General features: G+C 34.4%; 1 protein-coding gene and 1 pseudogene across 1 annotated transcript; one reads left to right on the top strand and one right to left on the bottom strand.

The window, feature by feature from the left end:
• Nucleotides 1–307: 307 nt before the first annotated feature.
• LOC132278598 (filament-like plant protein 4) lies at nucleotides 308–4,428 on the bottom strand (annotated as a pseudogene).
• Nucleotides 4,429–5,574: 1,146 nt separating this feature from the next.
• On the top strand, nucleotides 5,575–6,111 carry LOC132277432 (uncharacterized). Its single transcript, XM_059779293.1, has one exon. The coding sequence runs from the start codon at nucleotides 5,575–5,577 to the stop codon at nucleotides 6,109–6,111; it is 537 nt and encodes a 178-aa protein (XP_059635276.1).
• Nucleotides 6,112–21,560: the final 15,449 nt, after the last annotated feature.

A 21,560-nucleotide genomic window follows, 5' to 3' on the forward strand; every position in this document is an offset into this window, starting at 1 on the left:
AGTGTGATAAGAAATCAGTGAACAATTTTGTTCGATTAACTCTTATCTCTAAATCAAATGACCAAGTAATATTTTTGAATACAGAAGTGTAATCAGAAATTGGTGCCAAAGGAAACTCTAAGTGAATATATGGAAGTAAGGGTGTATCTATTGAAAGAATTATTCAACCTTTTCCATGAAACCCAAGTTAGGGAAAGGATGATGCTCCACGAGGTAGGAGGGGAGACTGGAGAGGATGTTGAGGTTGCATGTGAAGGATTCAATTTCTTCTTTGAGTTGAAATTTGTATTTAAGAAAGAAAAAGACAAAAAGAAAAAATATATATTAATAAGACAGACTCTTTACTCAACAGACATCATAAGTTGCAGCTTCAAACAGTATTTGAACCACCCAGTTTTATAGCCTCTAACGTATATACTGGACTAGGCATGATAACATCAAAAGCCTATCCTGGGCTGAAAATTGATCAAGGCCTTCAAAATTATCAGTTTGAGCAGTATGTCAGCCAAATGCCAACCTACAAGAAAAATTTGGTGCTATTAGCGGAATAAGAAGAAGAGATGATGAATAATTTGTATTATTCTTTTATATGGAGGATAGGACCCAGCCTCTATTTATACAAGACTCTATACTAAGAAAAAATAAATCTGCCAGCTATACAGAAACACTAATAACTATACAAATCTGAATTAATTCCTAGAGATCTTACCTACCACAAACTATATATGGAAAATAATTCAAATACAAATACAAATACAAGCAGCTAATACATGGAAATACAGCTGTAATGCCTAACTAATGAAACGAATCTGCTGTAATCCCAATAGGTGCTAACCTTTGCAATTGCTCTTGAAGATCCTTGCATCTGACCAAAGCATCCTGATTGGTCCTCCTTTCCTCCTGAAGTTCATTATTCAAGTTTTCTGCTTTTGCACGCAGAAGATTTACTTCGGTTTGTAACTCCTCTGCACGTGTTTCAAGAGATATGTATGATTCTGCCATACATTTCAGCTGCGTCTCAGCCAAGCTGTTCAACTTTTGAGCAGTTGCCAGTTGTGATTTAACTTCTGCTAGAAGCTGCTCTGTTTCCTGTAACTGGGACTTTGTGCCTTCCAAATTTTCTGTACATCTAACTAAATCAGTAACCATGTTTTCATTCTCTAGTTTCAATTGTTCAAATTCTTCCAATGAGCATTTCCATGATGTGGCATTGGATTCAAAGGTTGGGACGAAATTTCCTTCATGGGGAATGTCACGATCAGAAGCAGAATCTGAAAATTGGGAACAGCCATTTAGATATTTTTCTCCTGATGAGTCTTGAACCATCTTATTCTCGGGTATAGCAACCTTGTCAATGCAATCAGAACTAATGGTTTCTATTTCATTATTCTGACAGCCCAGTACACTCAAGTGGAGTTCACTGTACTTAGTCAGTGCATGAGAAAGCTCAAGAACAAAATCAACTAGACTTATTTTAGTGTTTATAACCTTATCATAGGTGGCAGAGAATTCCTCAAATTTTTTAGTTAGTCTATCTCCACTGGGACACCTGCCCTGGATAACCAAAGCTTCTTTCCCCACAAATAATACAAAGTCATGAATCTGAGAAATGGCGTCCAGCAATTCTTGACTTAAAGTATGCTCAGTTTCTGCACCTGGCTTCTATCTTGGGACAAAGAGATTTCCTTTGCTGCAGTTACCTCAGCCACCTCAGGACAAGCCTGGCGATCACATGTGGCATCAGAATATTCTTTGTAAAGACAACTTGGAGGCTGTTGATGCAGACTATCATGCGTTTCCTGCACAACACGTCTGATATCAACCAAAATCTTCTCTACATCAGCATCCTTGGACAAAGACTGAAACACCATAGAAATTCTTGATTGGAGCTTCATCAAGGGGAATAGATCATTATTAGATTGTGGATCCAGTGCTGATAATTCCACATTTGGAGATGTCTGATTTGCCAATGGATCCAACCCAGGCTGCTCTTTGGCCTGGAAATCTGTGCTAGTAACAGCCTTCATCAAAGTATCATGGTTCATAATTTGAGATCTTATATTATTTGAAATAACTGAACTGGAAATGACTCCATTTGAATTGTTTGATAAAAATGCCAATTTCTCCATCTCCAGAAAGTCATCCATGAGCTCCTGGTGATCTGCATTTTCAGCCTTGTTGGACTGCTTAACATTCTCATCCTTCTCGCAATGGGAGATCTCAAAGATCAACGCTGACGTCAGAGACCCAAAACCACTTTCTTTATCATCATTTCCATCTTCAGACATGGAGGTCAAGCTTGGTGGCTTGCTTGCATTTTGACTAAAGGAACCTTCAGTGTAGATCTGAACATCAGACTTCGGGGAACTTCTCAGTTGATTATGAACATCGAGTTGTGCTTCAAAAGTTTGAAGCTTTTTAACTGTCTTAGCACAAATATTCCTGGAAGCTTGCAATTCGCTGTTACGCTTTGCCAAGGCTTCTTTCAGCATCTTTGTTTCTTCTTCCATTGCCAACAGACGTTCTGTGAGAAACTCATTCTCTTTTTGGCATTTTTGTACACTGTTAAGGCAATATTCAGGCAAAGGCGACAAGTGTGGACTTGGAGGCTTTACAGAAGACCTCCTCAGTCTACTATCTCCATAATCTTGGCCCAAGTTCTCTACTTCTATCTTCATTTGGGCCAGAGCTGCAGGACCAGGCAACTTCTTCCTCAAAAGACCACGCAACCTTTGGCATTCTGCTTCCAACTTAGCTATTTTCTTTACTCCTTCCAGATGCTGTTTGTTGGCTACTTCTGCAGATTTTACACTCATGTTCTTCTCCTCATTACGGATTTCTAGCTCTTTAGAAACGATATGGAATTCATAATTGAGTGAATTTATTTCTCTTTCACATGATTCAATATTGCTCTTCAATAGTTCAATTTCTGCCTCTGCTTGTGACTTTTCTTCACTCATCTTGATCAGCATGTCAGAACGCTCTTGCAATGATTTTGAAAGTGCAGCATTTTCTGCTGCAGACCTACGGAATTCTTGATCCAAGTTTGTTATCTTTCCTTCAACCTCAAGCTTAACTTCGTCCCACTGTTTTGTTTTTCTAAGAACAACTTCATGCAATTTATGTTCATGTTCTTCCTTTAAATTTCGTATCTGCCACATGCACTCTTTGAGAGCACCATCCAAATGTGATGCTCGATCTTCAGCAGTAAGCTTTAAAAGTGTGACTGATTCTAGATTATATTTCAATGCCAAAGCTTCTGCCTCAGCCTTTTCCCAACCTGCAGCGAAGAGAGGCCTTAAGTTTCATTGTTGTCATGCCATTTCATATCAAAGAACCCTAATTACTCAACAAATGTACTAAAACAACATTGAACTGAATGAAGTTTCATACAAGAATGAAGTAAAGATATATAATTCAAAGAAGATGGACATGAACTTTTAACCAAAAGTAGAACTGCATAATTGCACAAGTTCCTTTTTCCTTTATATATTAGAATTCTATCAACATCACACCTGAGACAGCTTCTTCAGTAACTTTAATATGCTGTTTCACCAGGTTTTCCTTGGTAGTCATTTCTGATTGAGCAGACAACAACTTTTCATTCAACTCTTCAACTTGATCCTCATATGTCTTCACTTGATCCTCCAACCCAGTCAAATGTGAATATGACTCTACTGATATTTGGACATAATTAGGTTTTTGTAGAAATCCTGTTTATCCAGAGACAAAAAATAAAAATAAACAAACCATTAGGCAAAAAGAAAAACCATCATATCAACTATACAAAAATTCTTTAAAAATATATATATTGTAAAACAATAAGTTCAACCAAACTAAAAATAAAATAAATTAAAGTAAATAGTTACATAACGAAGTCCATTAATAGACCTTATCACCCTGAGAACCAGCTGAAGCCAAAGAAGCACCAGCAGAGTCCAACACTGCAACTGCTTTCTCCGCTGCTGCCTTGTCAGATGATTTCTTCTTCCATGGCCAACTTCGCCTGTCCATCTCGACTCTATAGTTTGCAAGTAAAATGTTGGTAACGGTATAAGTAAACAGTACCATGAAGAAGTTGATATAACTAGCGGAAGAACTTAGAACTCAAGAAGATTTTATCTTTGAGACTTCTACATTCACTTTTTTTCCTTTTTTTTTTTTTTTTCTTTTTTTTATCTTCTCCCTCTCTCTCTCTCTCTCTGAGGTTTTTGTTATATGTTCTGTTGGCCTTCATAGCAAAATATTCAACTAAATTTACATAACTATGAATGCGTAAATTCTACCTTAAAAACAATTATTTTTTTTCTGAGTAATTTTTTTTACCGTAGTAAAGTTCATTATAGAAATCCAAAGAAGAATTCAAAACCTTCCTTTTCCAGTTTCAATAAACCACAAAAAAAATATACTCATAATATATTCTAACCATCTATGAGAGAGGAAGATGGAAGGATGCACCTGTCCTTATTTACCAGCTAAGAGACACTAGACATTGGAGTCAATACGGACTCTAGTATTTCCCACCAAGTCAGGCTATAAGAAATGAAGCAATGAAAAGAGCAGAATGATAATTAAGCTAGATGTAAACAACATAAATATTATACAAACATTTTTTTTTTCTAAATATAAATATTATACAAACATACAAACAAATATTACAGAAAACAAGCACATATAAAATCATATGAAAAAATATAAATTTTTATTGGGAAGACTGATGAGATGCTGATGAAATGAGAGAGAGAGAGAGAGAGAGAGAGAGAGAGGAGACTGGAAGCACACATAATTATGCTAGAATGTAAACACACACAAATATTATATTAAGAGAAACATAAAAACAAATATTTTAGAAAACGAACACATAATTCCCATGAAAAAGTACAACTTTTATTGAGAAGACTGAAGGCATGAGAGAGAGAGAGAGAGAGAGAGAGATCCAGGTATTGGAGTACTTTGAATTTGTATTTTGCAGGTGGGATAGAGCTCATCAAGTCTGTTTTGTTTTAAGATACCATGGGCTGTAGAGTTATGTTGGAGAGGAAAATCAAGCAGTTCTTATGGAGTGGCAAGAGTGATGTAAGGAAGATGGCACAGCTGAGTTGGAAACAGGTCACATTGCCTTGCTCTGAGGGAGGATTTAGTCTGAGGAAGATTGAAGATCTGGATAAGGCTGCTAAATTGACTACCTGTTGGGATTTTACTCAGCAGAAGGATAAATTATGGGTGCACTGGTTCAGATGCAAGTACCTTAGAGCTTCCAATTTTTGGACTGTTGTCCCTAAGCAAACAGACTCTGCTGTTTGCAAACAAATTCTTGAGGCCAGAGATCTCATGCTGCAGAATTGTACATATAGGATTGGTAAAGGTGATAAATTTAATTTACTACATGATCCATGGTGTGATGGTGGGTCCCTTGTGCAGAGATTTGGCGCCAACCTGTTCAGACCATATGGTCATAATGCTCTTGTCCAAACCTTCATTGAGGAGGGACAATGGCATAGTCCTGCTTTTTTCTCTGATGAGGTCAGATTGTGCATTTCTTCCATTGCAATTGGGATGGATTCTGATTAGATAATGTGGAATCATGGTACTCTCTCTCAGAAATCAGCATGGAATGCATGTAGAAAGAAAAGGAATAGAATGGAATGGGTGAAACTGGTATGGAAGTATTGCAGGCTAAGGGTTTCAGTGACTATGGCTCTGGTCTTACAGGAGAGAAATTTTTCATATGCTCATCTCAAAAGGAGAGGTATCTCACTAGCTTCAGTTTGTCACAATTGCTTTGCTGCTGAGGATGACAATGATCACCTTTTTTGTAGTTGTTCATTTGCAAGAGATGTGTGGGGAGGTCTGTTTGATATGCTGCAGTTAGAGTATCCAGCTTTTACTGCCCTCTCCCAATTGCAGCAGTGGTTTCTACATAATGCTAGCACCAATAATATGAGGTCCAAGGTACTTAGATTAGTTTTTTGTACTGCTGTGTGGAAGATTTGGGGTCATAGAAATAAGGCTTTGCACCGTAATGTTTTCTCACCTTCTGTGACTGAAATCATGTGGGATGTACTCCATGCATTATCCATTTCTGTGGAAGAGCTTGCATTGTTGTTTTGATGCATTTTGATTTGATAGATAGGCTTTTTTGCTTGTATTGGAAATGGGCTTTTTCCATTCCCTTCTTTTATATGGGAGAAGGTATGCCTTCTCTTGCTCCTTGTACATTATTATTTGATTTATATATTATATTACAAAACCCATTCAGAAAAAAGGAAAAAGGAAAAAAGAGATCCAGGTTTGAAGGAGTGTGAATTCCATATTCATATGGTCTTTAAATATTTACGTGCTAGATATTGTGTCTGGAATTCAATTGTAATTAGTTTTCTATTTTGAATTGTATTTTATTTAGGAAAGTTCTTGTTGGGGTAATCCTGGACTCTAAGAAATTGTAATCATTGTCCCACGAGGAATTCAGTTTAGGAATCTATAAACAGATAACTAGGTTATGAGTTAAGAATTATGAGAGTAAAGGATATGTAACCTCATGAGGGAGTAGCTGGGTGTGAGGTTCTTGGCTCCTTTACCTCACACTGGCTAGAGAGTTGTGGTTTCTGGGTTGGTACAGTAGATGGAACACTGATGGCAAGAAGGAAGTTCATGAAATGGATCATGTGAAAGACTCAGGTTATCAGCCACTATAATTAGAGTGGAAATTGTTTTACAGAGTCTGGTGTTGGGTGTTTTCTAGATTTTTAATTCATCTACATATTTATAGTGAAATCTCTTCTCATCCATGGATGTAAAAGGGGTTATGCCAAACTAAATTAAATCTTGTGTTTGAGTGGTTGATTTATTATTTGCAATGGGATCTGCACATCCGTGTGTGTTTTCACTGTCACAACAAGTAGTTCAAGCCAAAGGTTCGTCTTGGAGAGTTTGAGTGTTATTTTGAAGGAGATCCAAAAAAATACAACAAAGTCTCAACAAGTGATTTAATAGGTTTCATATGCAAGTGGAGTCAATCAATTGGCTTATTTTGTCACAATGGTAAGAAAATCATGATGGGTTACATGGCAAGAAGCTTAATTGATTGAGGTGAAGGTTCGACCAAAATTCAAGGTGGAGCAAAATTATTGCCTTGGAAAGTGATGATTGACTTTATGGAATTCGAGCCAATGTGGACATTGTTAAATATTGTGTCTCAAGTTCCTATTGTAATTAGGTTTCTATTTTAGAGTTGTATTTTATTTAAGAAAAAATCTTGTTGGAGGTATACATGGGCTCTAAGGAATTATAATACTTGTCCAGCAAGGAATTTATTTAGGACTCTATAATTAGATAACTAGATTATCGGTTGAGACTTGTGAGAGTGAAAGAGAATTGACCTCATGAGGGAATAGTTGGGTGTGTAAACACCTCCTCTACCTCACACGGCCTGTAGAGATGGAACACCGACAACAAGAAGGAAGTCTCATGGAGTGGTACATGGGCTAAGGAATTAGCCACCATACCATGGAACTGAGAGTTTGTATACATAGTCTGATGTCGGGTATTCTCTGTTGTCCAAAAATACGGTTTGACTTTACCATATACCATACAATTATTTATTTAAATATTATCTGAAAATATAATGTGTATATATATATATATATATATATAATCTATATATATATATAATTTGTTATAATATATAGTTTAATATAATAAAATAAAACCAATAAAATAAAAGAATCTGATTAAAAGTCGAGGCTAAAATTTGATTCTATGTCCTTAAGACAGATTTGCCCCGCTATGGTGCTAACGGACTCAGTGGCGTCTATCTCCCAGGATACAACGACTTGTCTTCCTTCGGTAGTAGCACTGCAAACCAAAGGAATAGGCGAACCGGCTCGGTGTAGTACTCTCTGACTCGAACTCGGACTCGAAGTGACTTACCAAGGCTCAAACCCAAATACTAAGGCTTAAACCCACAGAGTAAAAAGAGAAGGAGGAAGAAGAAAATTCAGAAGAAGAGAAGAATTCTCTGAATTTGGTGTGATTTGCAAATGATCCAAAGGGGGGTATTTATAGGTAGCAAGGTGCCTTTTCGGGTGGGTGCAACCATGGTTTATGATGGTTCGGAAAAAGGTGTAACCTTTTGGAAAAAACTAAAAAGTGGTTTTTTAATTTAAATTCAAAAAACCAACCACCCAAAAAACCCACCCATTTGTGAAACCCATTTAAATAAGCCCAACCCAAAAATAGGCCTAATCCAAAATTCCATTTAATAAAAAGAATAATCCGGACTTTACAATTAGGCCCAGGCCCAAGCCCAAGCCCAAATCCAAGCCTAAGCTTGACTTATTTAAACTTCAATTGGTTTCAACATTTTTCTCCAATTTGGCTTATCAAACACCTCACTTTGGATCTAATTTCTCATTCACCCGGAAACGGATTTGAGAAAGTAAATATACCACGTTCATCTCCTTGCGGAGAGGAACGCGCTCGTCTATAGATCCGCAAAAAATTCTTAACGGAATCTATTCCAATTCTCATCCGAAGTTTATGTTTTTAATGCCCCCGTTTCCAACAATTCCCCACATGAATGAAAATTTGCGCAAATTACAAATAAAGAAGATACAGACACTAGAGAGAGTACTATTGGAAAGTAACTGCATCGGGATAGGTAGCTTTTGGCCTTGAACCTCCCTAATGTATTACTATCGGATTTACTGGCTAACCAGTAAACATGATGTCTTGAACTGTTCAGTCGTTGATGTAAACCAAGACAATAGCGAACACATAGTTCCTTCCCGCACAAAGTCGGTTCTCACGGTTGTGTTCATATGGCCCTGAACAACTCCTGGTATTTCATAAGCGCTCTAGAAAACTTAGCCTTAGAAGTTCTCATAGAAGCGGCCCCACTTCACACTCATATAGGTGATTTCTTATTAAGAGTATCCTACTATACCCCACTTGAATTTTCAAAGTATAAGAGTCATTAAAAGCATAGCTTATCCTACTCATCGCTGTAGATAGCACTGTCTAATCATAGAAATGGGTAGAAGATTAAATCTTCCCAGTGCTTCTGGTGAGCCTTTCAGAATTTCTATTGTCCCTTTGAACCTAGATCTTGGGATCTCCAGTCAACTAGGTTGGGTTTCCATTAAGATGACTCATTAGCTTTCGGCTTTAATCCCATTCCCCTCGATGAACTATACACATTTTCTCAATATAGTGAGATTGAGATAATACTAGACCATCTGATGTTCCAGAAATCTTGATTCCTAGTATGACATCAGCTATGCCTAAATCTTTCATATCGAAATTTTTGGTCAACATCTTTTTAGTAGTTTTGATTATAACATCATTACTACCCATTATTAGCATATCATCCACATATAGGCACACAATGACATATCCATTTTGAGTGTTTTTCACATAAATACATTTATCACACTCATTAATTCTAAAACTATTTGACAACATCACTTTGTCAAATTTTTCATGCCATTGTTTAGGTGCTTGTTTTAATCCATATAAGGATTTTACATGTTTGCACACCTTCTTTTCTTTTCCTGGAACTATAAATCCTTCAGGTTGTTCCATATAGATTTCCTCTTCTAATTCACCATTCAAGAATGCAGTCTTAACATCCATTTGATGTATTTCTAAATTTTGCAATGCTGCAATAGCTAGTAACAATCTAATGGATGTTATTCTTGTGACTGGTGAATATGTATCAAAATAATCCAAGCCTTCCTTTTGCCTGTATCCCTTAGCAACAAGTCAGGCTTTATATTTATCAATTGAACCATTAGGCTTCATCTTCCTCTTAAAAATCCACTTTACCCTAAAGGTTTAGTCCCAGGAGGAAGATCCATGTTGAATTCAATTTCACTATTTATTATGGCTTCTTTCCATAAAGGAGCTTCAGGAGAAGATATAGCTTCCTTATAGCTTTGTGGCTCATTCTCCAATATATATGTCAAAAAATCAGGACCAAATGACTTAGAGGTTCTAGCTCTTTTACTACGTCTAGGTTCTTCCTCATTTTCATCATCTATAGACTCTTGGTCTATATTTTCTTGTATATTGTTATTAGCAATATCATGATTTCTTTTAAGAGGATTTTTACATGGAAATATATCCTCAAAGAAATAAGCATTCCTTGACTCAATAATTGTATTGACATGAATATCAGGAATGTCTGATTTATGCACAAGGAAACGATATGCACTACTATTCTGTGCATAGCCTATGAAAATACCATCAAAAGTTTTTAGTCCTATCTTAACTTTCTTAGAAGTAGGAACCGCAACCTTAACTAGACACCCCTACACTTTTAAGAATTTGTAGGAATGTTTTTGACCTTTCCATAGTTCATAAGGTGTCACATTTGTTTTCTTTTGAGGTATTTTGTTGAGAACATAATTAGTAGAAAGCAAAGCTTCCCCCCACAAATTCTGGGTTAAACCAAAACTTATCAACATAGCATTCATCATTTCTTTTAAGGTACGGTTTTTGCGTTCAGCAACATCGTTCTGTTGCGGTGAATAAGGAGCGGTAGTTTGGTGAATAATACCGTGTTCTGAGCAAATGTAAGCGAATGGTACTTTGTATTCACCACCTCTATCACTTCTAAACGCCTTTATCTTTTTGCCAAGTTGATTCTCAACCTCATTCTTGTAATGTTTAAACATTTCCAAGGTTTCATCTTTACTTCTTAACAAATATACATAACAGTATCTTGTGTAATCATCAATAAAAGTAATGAAATACTTTTTCCAACCTCTAGTTGGCACAGATTTAAAGTCACAGACATCACTGTGAATTAATGCTAGAGGTTCAGTACTTCACTCCATAGAGTGAAATGAGGTTCTAGTCAATTTTGCTTCTACACATGTTTGACATTTTTTATTTAAATCAATACTAAATTAGATATAGACTCCATGTTAATTAATCTACGAATCGTATCATAATTAACATGTCCTAACCTACCATGCCACACATCAGATGACTCAATCCTATAAGCAGAAGAAGCACTAGCTTTATTATGATTATTATTATTAATAGCTTTGGGTACAACAGTCATTACATTGAAATTGAAAAGTCCATTACTTAGATACCCTTTGCCCATATACACTCCATTCTTGGTTAGCACAAACTTGTCAGATACAAAGACCAGCTTGAACCCATTCTTGCTTAGAAATGACCCAGATACCAAGTTCTTCCTAATGTCTGGTACATGCAGCACATTATTAAGAGTGAGCTCTTTCCCTGAAGTCATGAGTAGCTTGATCTTTCCTTGTCCTTCAACCTTTGCAGTAGAAGAGTTCCCCATGTAGAGTTGTTCTTCATTATCTATAGCTTCATAGGTAGTGAACATCCTCTTTTAGCTCCTGTGTCCACCCACCATTCTCTATTGTTGCTCATGAGGTTGATTTCAGAAACCATAGCTGAAAGATTTAGCTCTAATACATCAGTTATCAACTTATCTTGCTCAGCAATGTGCACCTCAGTGGTCTTTTTCTTAGCGTTGTGTTGTGCCTTGCGGCTACGACAGTCTTTAGCTCGGTGTCCTAGCTTGCCGCATATGAAGCACTTCCCAGTGAACCTTTTGTGGTTTTCTTGGCTGGGACCTTCGCCAGAGTACTTCCTCTTCTTATTCTTTTGTCCAACTTCCACTACATTTGCCTTTGACATCATTGAAGAATTCACAGCTTTCTTTTCAGACGTGCGGTTATCTTCTTCAATTCTTAGCCTGATAATCAGGTCTTCGAGCCCCATTTCCTTACGCTTATGCTTCAAGAAATTTTTGAAATCTTTCGAAGTAGGTGGCAGCTTCTCAATAATTGAAGCTACTTGAAAGAATTCACTCAATGTCATCTTCTCAGCATGTATCTCATGTAGGATCAGCTGAAGCTCCTGCACTTGGCTCATTACTGTCTTGGAGTCTATCATTTTGAAGTCCAGAAATCGTCCGACCACAAACTTCTTCAAGCCAGCATCCTTTGTTTTATACTTTTTGTCTAGTGACTCCCAAAGCTCTTTAACAGCATTCATTGGACTGTACACATTATATAAAGTGTTGTCCAATCCATTGAGGATGTAGTTTTTGCATAGGAAGTCTCCATGCTTCCATGCTTCAACAGCTCCTAACTTTGTAATGTCAGTCTCACCCTCTTCTAGTACTGGGGTAGTCTCAGTTAGGTACTTGCTTAGATTCAGAGTTGTAAAGTAGAACATCATTTTCTGTTGCTACTTTTTAAACTCCACCCCATTAAATTTTTCGGGCTTCTCCCCATGACTGACGGGAACATTAGGCATAGTAGTACTCGTGCTTGCCATTCGTCTGATATATATTAAATATACAGACCACAGTCAAAATTAAAGAAATAAAACAACAACAATATTTAAATAATTAAACTACATTATAAACGGAATCTGTCTTAAGATTGTTGTCCAAAAATATAGTTTGACTATACCATATACTATAGTATTATTTATTTAAATATTATCTGAAAATATAATGTATATATATATATATATAATTATTATAATATATATATATATATATATATATATATATAATTTGTTATAATATATAGTTTAATATAATAAAATAAAACCTATAAAATAAAAGGACCTGATTAAAAATCGAGGCTAGAATTTGATTCTATATCCTTAAGACAGATTTGCCCCGCTATGGTGCTAACGGACTCAGTGGCGTCTATCTCCCAGGATACAACGACTTGTCTTCCTTCTGTAGTAGCACTGCAAACCAAAGGAATAGGTGAACCGGCTCGGTGTAGTACTCTCTGACTCGAACTTGGACTCGGAGTGACTGACTAAGGCTCGAACCCATAGAGTAAAGAGAGAAGGAGGAAGAAGAAAATTCAGAAGAGAAGAATTCACTGAATTTGGTGTGATTTGCAAATGATCCAAAGGGGAGTATTTATAGGTAGCAAGGTGCCTTTTCGGGTGGGTGCAACCATGGGTTATGATAGTTCGGAAAAAGGTGTAACCTTTTGGAAAAAACTAAAAAGTAGTTTTTTAATTTAAATTCAAAAAACCAACCACCCAACAAACCCACCCATTTGTGAAACCCATTTAAATAAGCCCAGCCCAAAAATAAGTCCAATCCAAAATTCCATTTAATAAAAAGAATAATCCGGACTTTACAATTAGGCCCAAGCCCAAGCTTGACTTATTTAAACTTCAATTGGTTTCAACATTTTTTTTCATTTAGGCTTATCAAACACCTCACTTTGGATCTAATTTCTTATTCACCCGGAAACGGATTTGAGAAAGTAAATATACCACGTTCATCTCCTTGCGGAAAGAAACGCGCTCGTCTATAGATCCGTAAAAAATTCTTAACGGAATCTATTCCAATTCTCATCCGAAGTTTATGTTTTTAACGCCTCCGTTTCCAACAATCTCTACATATTTATAATGAAATCTCGTCTAATGCATGGACGCATAAAGGGTTGTCTCAAACCACGTCAAATATTGTGTTTATGTGTGATTGATTTATTATTTGTGGTGTGCATTTCCGCTGGCAAAACATCATGGATGTATAAGTGTAAAATAACAATCAGCTATTTTATATAGAATAACATGTATCAGTAATAACATATTACACTAACAAACTACAATCAATTCGTCCATGGAGAATGAGAAAATATAAAAGGAAATAATGAACACCAACAAGAAGTAGTTGTGTACTAAAGAATAAATATAACATAGAATACACCATTTGAGGGGAAAAAATTGTTTACCGCAGGTAAATTCATTGAACATAATAAGCAAAATGGTTTTCTCAGTTTCCCATTCATTTATTAGCCGCATTGTTTTTCTTTCATTCTCTCTTTTCAGATTTATATTTCATAACTAAATTAGTAAGGTTGCATATATAGGCTCCATCACTTGAGCGAAGAGAGGACACTGACATATTTCAGAGATATGGCATCAAACTCAAATACTTGGACAAACATTTTATGTCCTCAGTGCACAACTGGAAAACATGAACCAAGACACGTAATGCTATTAGATATCACCTCTCATTTCCATAATAAAATGTTTTTGCAAAATAAATCAAATATAAATTTGAAAAAAAAAAAAAAAAATTGAGTTTTGAGCCAACTACACCACTCCTTATGGCATTGACCAAAAATTTGACGCATCTAAAATAAATAAATAAATAAAGGAATTTACCAATGAACCAGTGGACTAGCGGTATCAGCTTCTTACTTTTCAAAGGGAGGTCAGGGGTTCAAGTCTCAAAAGAGACAAATGTGTCTGAGTACCAATAGTCTCAGAAGAGACAAATGTGTCTGAGTACTAGCGAGGAAAAAAAAATAATAATAAAGGAATATGAATAACATGGTAGAATTTTTTGTTAGTCGAGTGTGAGGACACAGAAAACCCAAGTCCAACTAAGACTACAACAACTAGTTGGTTCAAATGAGGTTAGACCATTTTTTTTTTTTCTTTTTCTTTTTTTTCTTTTTTTTAAAGCAAAAGATATAATATGAAACATAAGGTTTAATAATTTATTTAATCTGATGTTTTTCGAATTTCTCTGCAATGAAATTCAGGTTCAGAAAATCGAACTAATGAAACACAGGCCTGCAATGGGGATCCTGCTCTACAGGCTACAGCAAGCCATTTTAACCAAGAAAGAGAAGTCAGGGGAGGAAAACAGACCATCATCATAAATGCTCTAAACTGAAGATTATGTAACTAAAAGTGCAAACTCAATATATAAGCCATCAACATAACATTATGAAAATCTATTAAAAAACAAAAGCCATCACAAATGGTCCTTATTAATGCACAGTGAATCACATGGTGATTCATTCTAAAGAAGCCACCAATTTCAAAATATGAACCACCAAGTTTTAATTACAGAGCTTACTAAACTGTAAGATTATGTAATCAAAAGTGATTTCACACAATTAACAGATCCTATTTGATTTTTCAAAACAACAATAAATACAGCACCACAGCTATAAAAATCTGAAAAGGGAAAATCGCCTATTTCACTCTAGATGGATCAAACAACTATACAAACTAATACTATATATGTAACTATTTCAACAAAAAAAAAAAAAAAAAGGAAATTGGGATTTTAATTGAGATTCACAGCTGTGGCATATGAAATTCAAAATAAAGGCACTATAACACCCACAAAAAATTTCACCAAAAAAACACTCTACTCACTGACGCTATATGATTTTTCAACACAACAAAAAATACAACACCGTATTTAGCGTAGATAGACCACAAAAATTGTCCTTCAAAAACAAAAATCGGAACAAAAAAATAAAAATAAAAATAAAGGCAGAAGCGAAGGCAAATCTTCAAACCGACAGAGAAAAGCTTGAAACTAAAACAAAGAGATTGTTTTCAAAATTGAGGAACAAACAAATTGAAAACAAAAAACGCCCATTTTTGGGTTTCGCTTAGTGAACACTATCAATGGTCAAATTGAACACTTCCGAGAGTATGAAGAATCGACTCACCAGTGGCAATGCAGCTTTTTAGAGCGAGAGAGACAAAGAAGAGTTTGCTGTTCTGTTGATATGACAAGCTTGAGAAGTAAAGATCTACTTAGGTGTTGTTGTCCATTGATTCAATCTTCATGTTCAGTTCTAGAGAGCGAGTATGTGAGTTTGTCCGTGTGTTTTATAGAGAGAGAGGTGGTGGTGGTGGCGGTGGGTAGAAATATTAGCGATGGGTGTCACTTTGAAGGCTGGACGTTGGAAAAGCTCCAAGAAATCAGGCTTTAAATTTTATAAAATATTTTAAGAATATTCTTTTGACTTATTTTTATATGTATTAATTTGGTAACTGTTTAGGTAAATGACATATTTACCCTGATAATAAGAGAAATAGGCAAAAAGGTCCCTGTGACTCTTTAGTCACTCCAGCTCATTGTTGCTGGAGTGTTAGGGACATCAGGTGATGCCACTGCAGGAGAGTTGATGGACGACGACAACATTACATCAGGGCCGTTGATGAGTAGAGATTTTTTTTTAATGACCCTACAAGTAAATGAAGGCAAAACAAATGCTAGTATTAGAGGTTAGTTCAGTGGGAACAAAATCCGAAAAAATTCTGCACTTTTCTTGTAATTTGGTTATGGCTGCCAAATGTAGTAATATATGACATTGTATCTAATTATATACGATATATATTAAATGCTAATTTCATGCAGAGTTAATTCGGTAGATATTTTTTAATGCACGGATAAAATAAGAGTGAACAAGAGTTTTGAGTTAAATTTAAAGTCACAAGGAGTGTTTTATATGAGTTAATAATATCTCATCTATTTTTTAAGTTGTTAGATCTTTTTAATATATAAAGATTGAATTTTTGAAAAAAATAAATAAGAGTTTTGAATTAATCTTATTGGAGTTTCCTTTGAAGTCACAAAAGGTGTTTTAGTGAGTAAAGATTGAATCTTTAAATGAAAATTTCTCAATCAAAGTACATTTTAAGTCACTAAACAATTTTAATGTATAATAATTGAATTTTTAAAAGAATAAAAATATCTCAATGAATATATCTTTTAACTCAAAACTCTCATTTCTTTCAAAGATTTAATCTTTATCCATTAAAACTATTTAATGATTAAATCTTTAAAAGAATGAAAATATCTCAATGAAGGTACATTTTAAGTCACTAAACAGTTTTAATGGATAAAGAGTGAATCTTTGAAAGAATGAATGAAAATATCGCAATGAAGGTACATTTTAAGTCACTAAACAGTTTTAATGGATAAAGAATGAATCTTTGAAAGAAAATGAGAGTTTTGAATTAAATTAATTCAAATTCCCTTTAAAGTCACAAAGAGTGTTTTAATGTATAAAAATTGAATCTTTCAATAAAAATACCTCAATTAAGTACCTTTTAAAAAGGAAAATGATATAATTGTGACCTATTCTTAAAATTTGATTTGAATATCTTAAAATTTTCAACTTAAACACAATTCATTACAAAATGTGACCTATTCTAAAATCCTTCCAAGCATATTTAATAAACGGGTTGGGTTAGTATTGAGGATTTTTGACACGATTATTAAATGGGTTGGGTTTGGATTTACCCTACATTGACACAAACAAGACTCACGAACACAAATTGCCAACCCTACTAATGACAAAAAAATAAATAAATAAAAAATAATAATAATTAAAACGAGACATTTAATATTTAATTAAATGCAAAATAGTAGAAAAAATTTGTCATAATTAACCCAAATATTAACCCAAATATTCAAAAAAAAAAGAAAAATCATAAGGCATAAACAAGGCTTATATTGAAATGACTTAACTATCCATAGTAATTGGATTTAAACAGATAACATATTACATAGGTCATATTCACGATTATAACATATTGAGTTAAATGGGTCATAAATAGGTTACACGGGTTGAACCCCTCAACCCTAACCCGACACGGTTAAGTAAACGGGTTTATCGTATCGACCTTTTTATGACCCAAACCCGTTTATGCTAAACCCAAACCATTTTAACTCGTGTTATGTTTGTGTCGTATTGTCGTGTCGTGTTGTAATTTGCCACCCCTAGTCATTAGCAAGAAACTCACACACCACCCACACACTTACTTTGCTTATTCGGAGACTCGAATCTTCATCATCCACTTGATAAGTAAGGAAGATACCACTAGATCACAAGACCCTTAGTTATTATATAGATTTAGAATAATAGAAAAACAAACTATGTCCATTATTATTATTATTATTTCACAAATGGGTTTACATGTCTCTCAAATCTATCGGAATGCTTCTAATTTCTACAAAATCTAGAATAGAAATTTCATTTAAAGTTTTAAATATCAACAAAAATAAATGATTGAAGAACCTAAATTTATTTATTTATTTTTTTTTTAGCAAACAAGACAATACTATACAGCATTACACAACAAGATTACGAGATTACAAAGGGCATCCCGAGCTAGCTCAAGGATGAGATCAAAAAACATAAGCAACAAACATAGCAAACCAAATGACCATGAGTAAAAGCTTGGTCGTCGGAAAGGCAACTATTTGTCCATGACAACAGATAAACAATCTCAAAGCATGCTGGTTCCGATTGTTACTTTCTTTGATAGTCATTTTTTTTTTTTTTCCTTTCTTTTTGGTAAGTAAAGAGAGTTAATTTTGTTAATTGATTTTTTGAGAGTTATTGTTTTGGAAGGCATCTTAGAGCATCTTTAGTAGTCTGTTAAAATATAATTTTATATAAAATTTACGTATAATGTATACATTTTTTTTTTTTTTTTTATCTCCATCATGTATTTTACACAGCCACATTAGCATATTTTTTTTTTCTCCTCACTCTTTCTCATTCCATTAACATTCAACCCTATATTAAGTAGGATTGTACAAGTTATGTGGGGACACGTAGTTGGTTGTTATTGGAGAATATATTTTTCCACAAAAAGTATAAAACAATCGTTGGAACTAAAAATAAATAATCCAAATTTTTTGTGTAAATTAGTAAATCTATTATGACACATCAGATTTACACAAAAAAAAAAAAAAAAAAAATACACGTGTCCCCACATAACTTGTAAGGGTTGAATGTTAATGGAATGAGAAAGAGGGAGTATAAAGAAAATATGCAGATGTGGCGGTATAAAAAGTTATGTAAAATACACAATAATTTTATACATTGATGACATGATACTGTATCTTAACATACTGTTCGAGATAAAAAATAAAAATAGAAATTACATAACATACGTAACCATGTATATTTTATACAAAAAAATATTTTAACATACGGCTGGAGATACTCTTATATTTTGATTTTAAATAAGTATTTTTTCTATGCCACGCGAAGAAGTATCAATTTTGCATCTGTCGAGCCAAATAGCACAAGTCAAATCAAAATAATCTTCTTTATCTCAATCCGATGAGTAATTAAAAAAAATACTCTTTCTGTTCGAAAATAAATATTTCATTCTTTTATATTTGACTTATAAAAATAAATATTTCATCTAAAAAGTCAACAGTATTATTTTTTGTAACATTACCAATTTAACATTCTTTACATTAAAGTTATAAAAAGTAAACCATTACATTATTGTTTATCCACAATTTATTCACTATCAATACAATGAAAAAAATACTAAATCTCATTATCTTAAAAAGTTAAGAATCTCAAAAAAAAAATTATTTATTTTGGGACAAAGGGAGCAAAAACAAAAGTGACCAATTCACTGTGCTCGGTGCACGGGACACTGAATATATTTCTCAACTCATTGAAAAAGTATTCATTGTGCTTGGTGCACTGAACACACGGAATATATTTCCCAACCCATTGTGGTTCAGATGCTCCATCAAGATGCCTTGCAATTTTGGGTCAAACTATAGGAGGGATCCAACTAATATAATTGAAAATTTTGAAGGTTGGCAAAGTTTTAATCATAAATATAAGCTGATCTTTTACCAAAGAAGCACTAGAGTACTAATATAGTAGGGAGATTGAGACGATACAAAAAATGTGTAGTTCCTATCATGCCAATTTGTCTGGGCATCCGCTATAAACGAAAGAAATGAAGATATTGTGATAAGGTCCATGTGAAGCGTAACTTAAAAAACCATAATCATGAATGGATTTATTTGGTGAAATAATAACAATATGAAAATGATGTTTAAATTTTTGGATTTTATCATTTGGACAAAAATATTTGGATTTTTTAAAGGTATTTTTACATAACCCCATTCAAATTTAGACCCGCTACAAGCGAATACAGTAAATAAATTATTAGTCACAAGTCATGCTATGTGGCCGCGACATTTTCTTGCGAGAGATAATTCTGGTGCGCACCCCAAAAAAAAAAGTTAAAAATAATAATCAATCCTTTGGTGTGTTTGTTCCTAATTCTGATAATAGTTTTCAATTTTTTTGTTTTTGAGGACTACGCTAAAGATAAATAAAATAAAATTTAAGGAACTTAAAAAGGTTATTATTTAAAATCTAACCTAGTTATCAAATAATTGCTCATTGTATGAAACTTGAACTATTTCTATTTTTATATTCTCTAAAATTATAAAAACTGATTGAATCATGTGCACTTAAAAATCTAAATTCGAAACATAAACCAAAGAGAGAGTGGATCGATGAGTGGATCGATAAAGTGGATTGATAATAACAAATAAATAACAGATAATAACAAATAAATAACAATATAATAATAACAATATAACAATATAACTATGGACTTACAGGAAACCTTCTTCTTATTGAACTTCCCAACTAGTACAAAGAGAAATATTACAGGAGAAAGAAAAGAAAATTGAAAGTTACATTTAAGAGAAACTTTGCCTTCTATTTATACATGAAATGGACTTGAAATTAACATTTTGAAGTCCGCATAGTGCATGGGATTGTGTATTTGAATAATGCAGTCGGTCGGCCCACCATTAAGTGCTGTCTCCTTATCTGATGAAAGTAGACATCTGATTAAGGAAATACTGTAGAACCAAAGACTTTTGGAAAAAGTTCTTTGTCTTCTTCTGTCGGCAAGATAAGAGGAATCTTTACTTTTTGGATAGATTCATCTTTTCCATTAAGTGGCCGGTGAGGGAGTCCCAATAATCGGCTACTGTGGGTTCATCTTCAGAAATAAGATCTTCATTGGGATCTTGTGCATAACCAGTTAGACAGGAAAACTGATTACCTTCTTGACTGGTCTGGCTAGAGACTGACAGCATGGATGCATCATCTCGTACTGTAGGTGTGGAAGAATCAAAAGATTGAACCAATTTGTTCTTCATAAAATCCATGCATTTAACCATTAAATCTGCTTCGGTAATTAATGGTTATTGCTTTCTGATCATATCTTTAACAAGTTCAAATGGGTTAAAGATTTTGGGTTCTGGAATAGTTAATTTTGGAACATTATCCATGTATTCCATTGTTTTCTTTCTGATAAGATGGAGGAGGGCTTGAATAGGGTCCTGAGTCATGCCTGACCACCATCGGTAATAAAAGATCCTCTGAAGGACTGGTAGCTTGTCAGTGGTATAACCACATTGAAAATCCCATTTCCAAATCCAAGGGATTCCAAATTCAGTAAAGAACAATAGGGTGGATTTCCCTATAGGAATATTATCCTTTCCTCTTAATTGAGGATGAAATTGTTGCCATGACAAATATAATTGCCTAATTGATTCGGGCAAAACATCCAGATCAGGGCCAAATATAGCCCACCAGGTATAACCCAGTTGGGGAAATCAGCCTTAACTGATTGGGGGCATATCTTGAGGAACCAAGAATGCTTATGCTTCGGATTATGATAAAAGAACGAATATGTCCATGCTGAGATATAATCCCAATAATTGTAACTATGACCATATGATATTTTCCTTGGCAAATTAGGATTTAATCCCCAGTCACTAGGCCGTATAAGCCTCTTAAAGATAGCTTTACTATAAGTAAGAGGACTATCTTTGGAATTCGGAAATTGCTTCGTGTGGTTGATTTCCACAGAGGAAGTTTCAGTAAGAATGGCTTCATAGATATATCTATGGCGACCATCCGGAGCAG

The sequence above is a fragment of the Cornus florida genome, unplaced genomic scaffold (genome assembly GCF_030987335.1).
Source record: "Cornus florida cultivar Cherokee Brave unplaced genomic scaffold, ASM3098733v1 CherokeeBrave_3.0.0_Hap2_Chr10, whole genome shotgun sequence".
Classification (NCBI taxonomy): Eukaryota; Viridiplantae; Streptophyta; class Magnoliopsida; order Cornales; family Cornaceae; genus Cornus; species Cornus florida.

What these genes read in the sequence shown, in the direction of transcription:
- LOC132277432 (XM_059779293.1), top strand. Translation starts at nt 5,575, where the DNA reads ATGTGGAATCATGGTACTCTCTCTCAGAAATCAGCATGGAATGCATGT.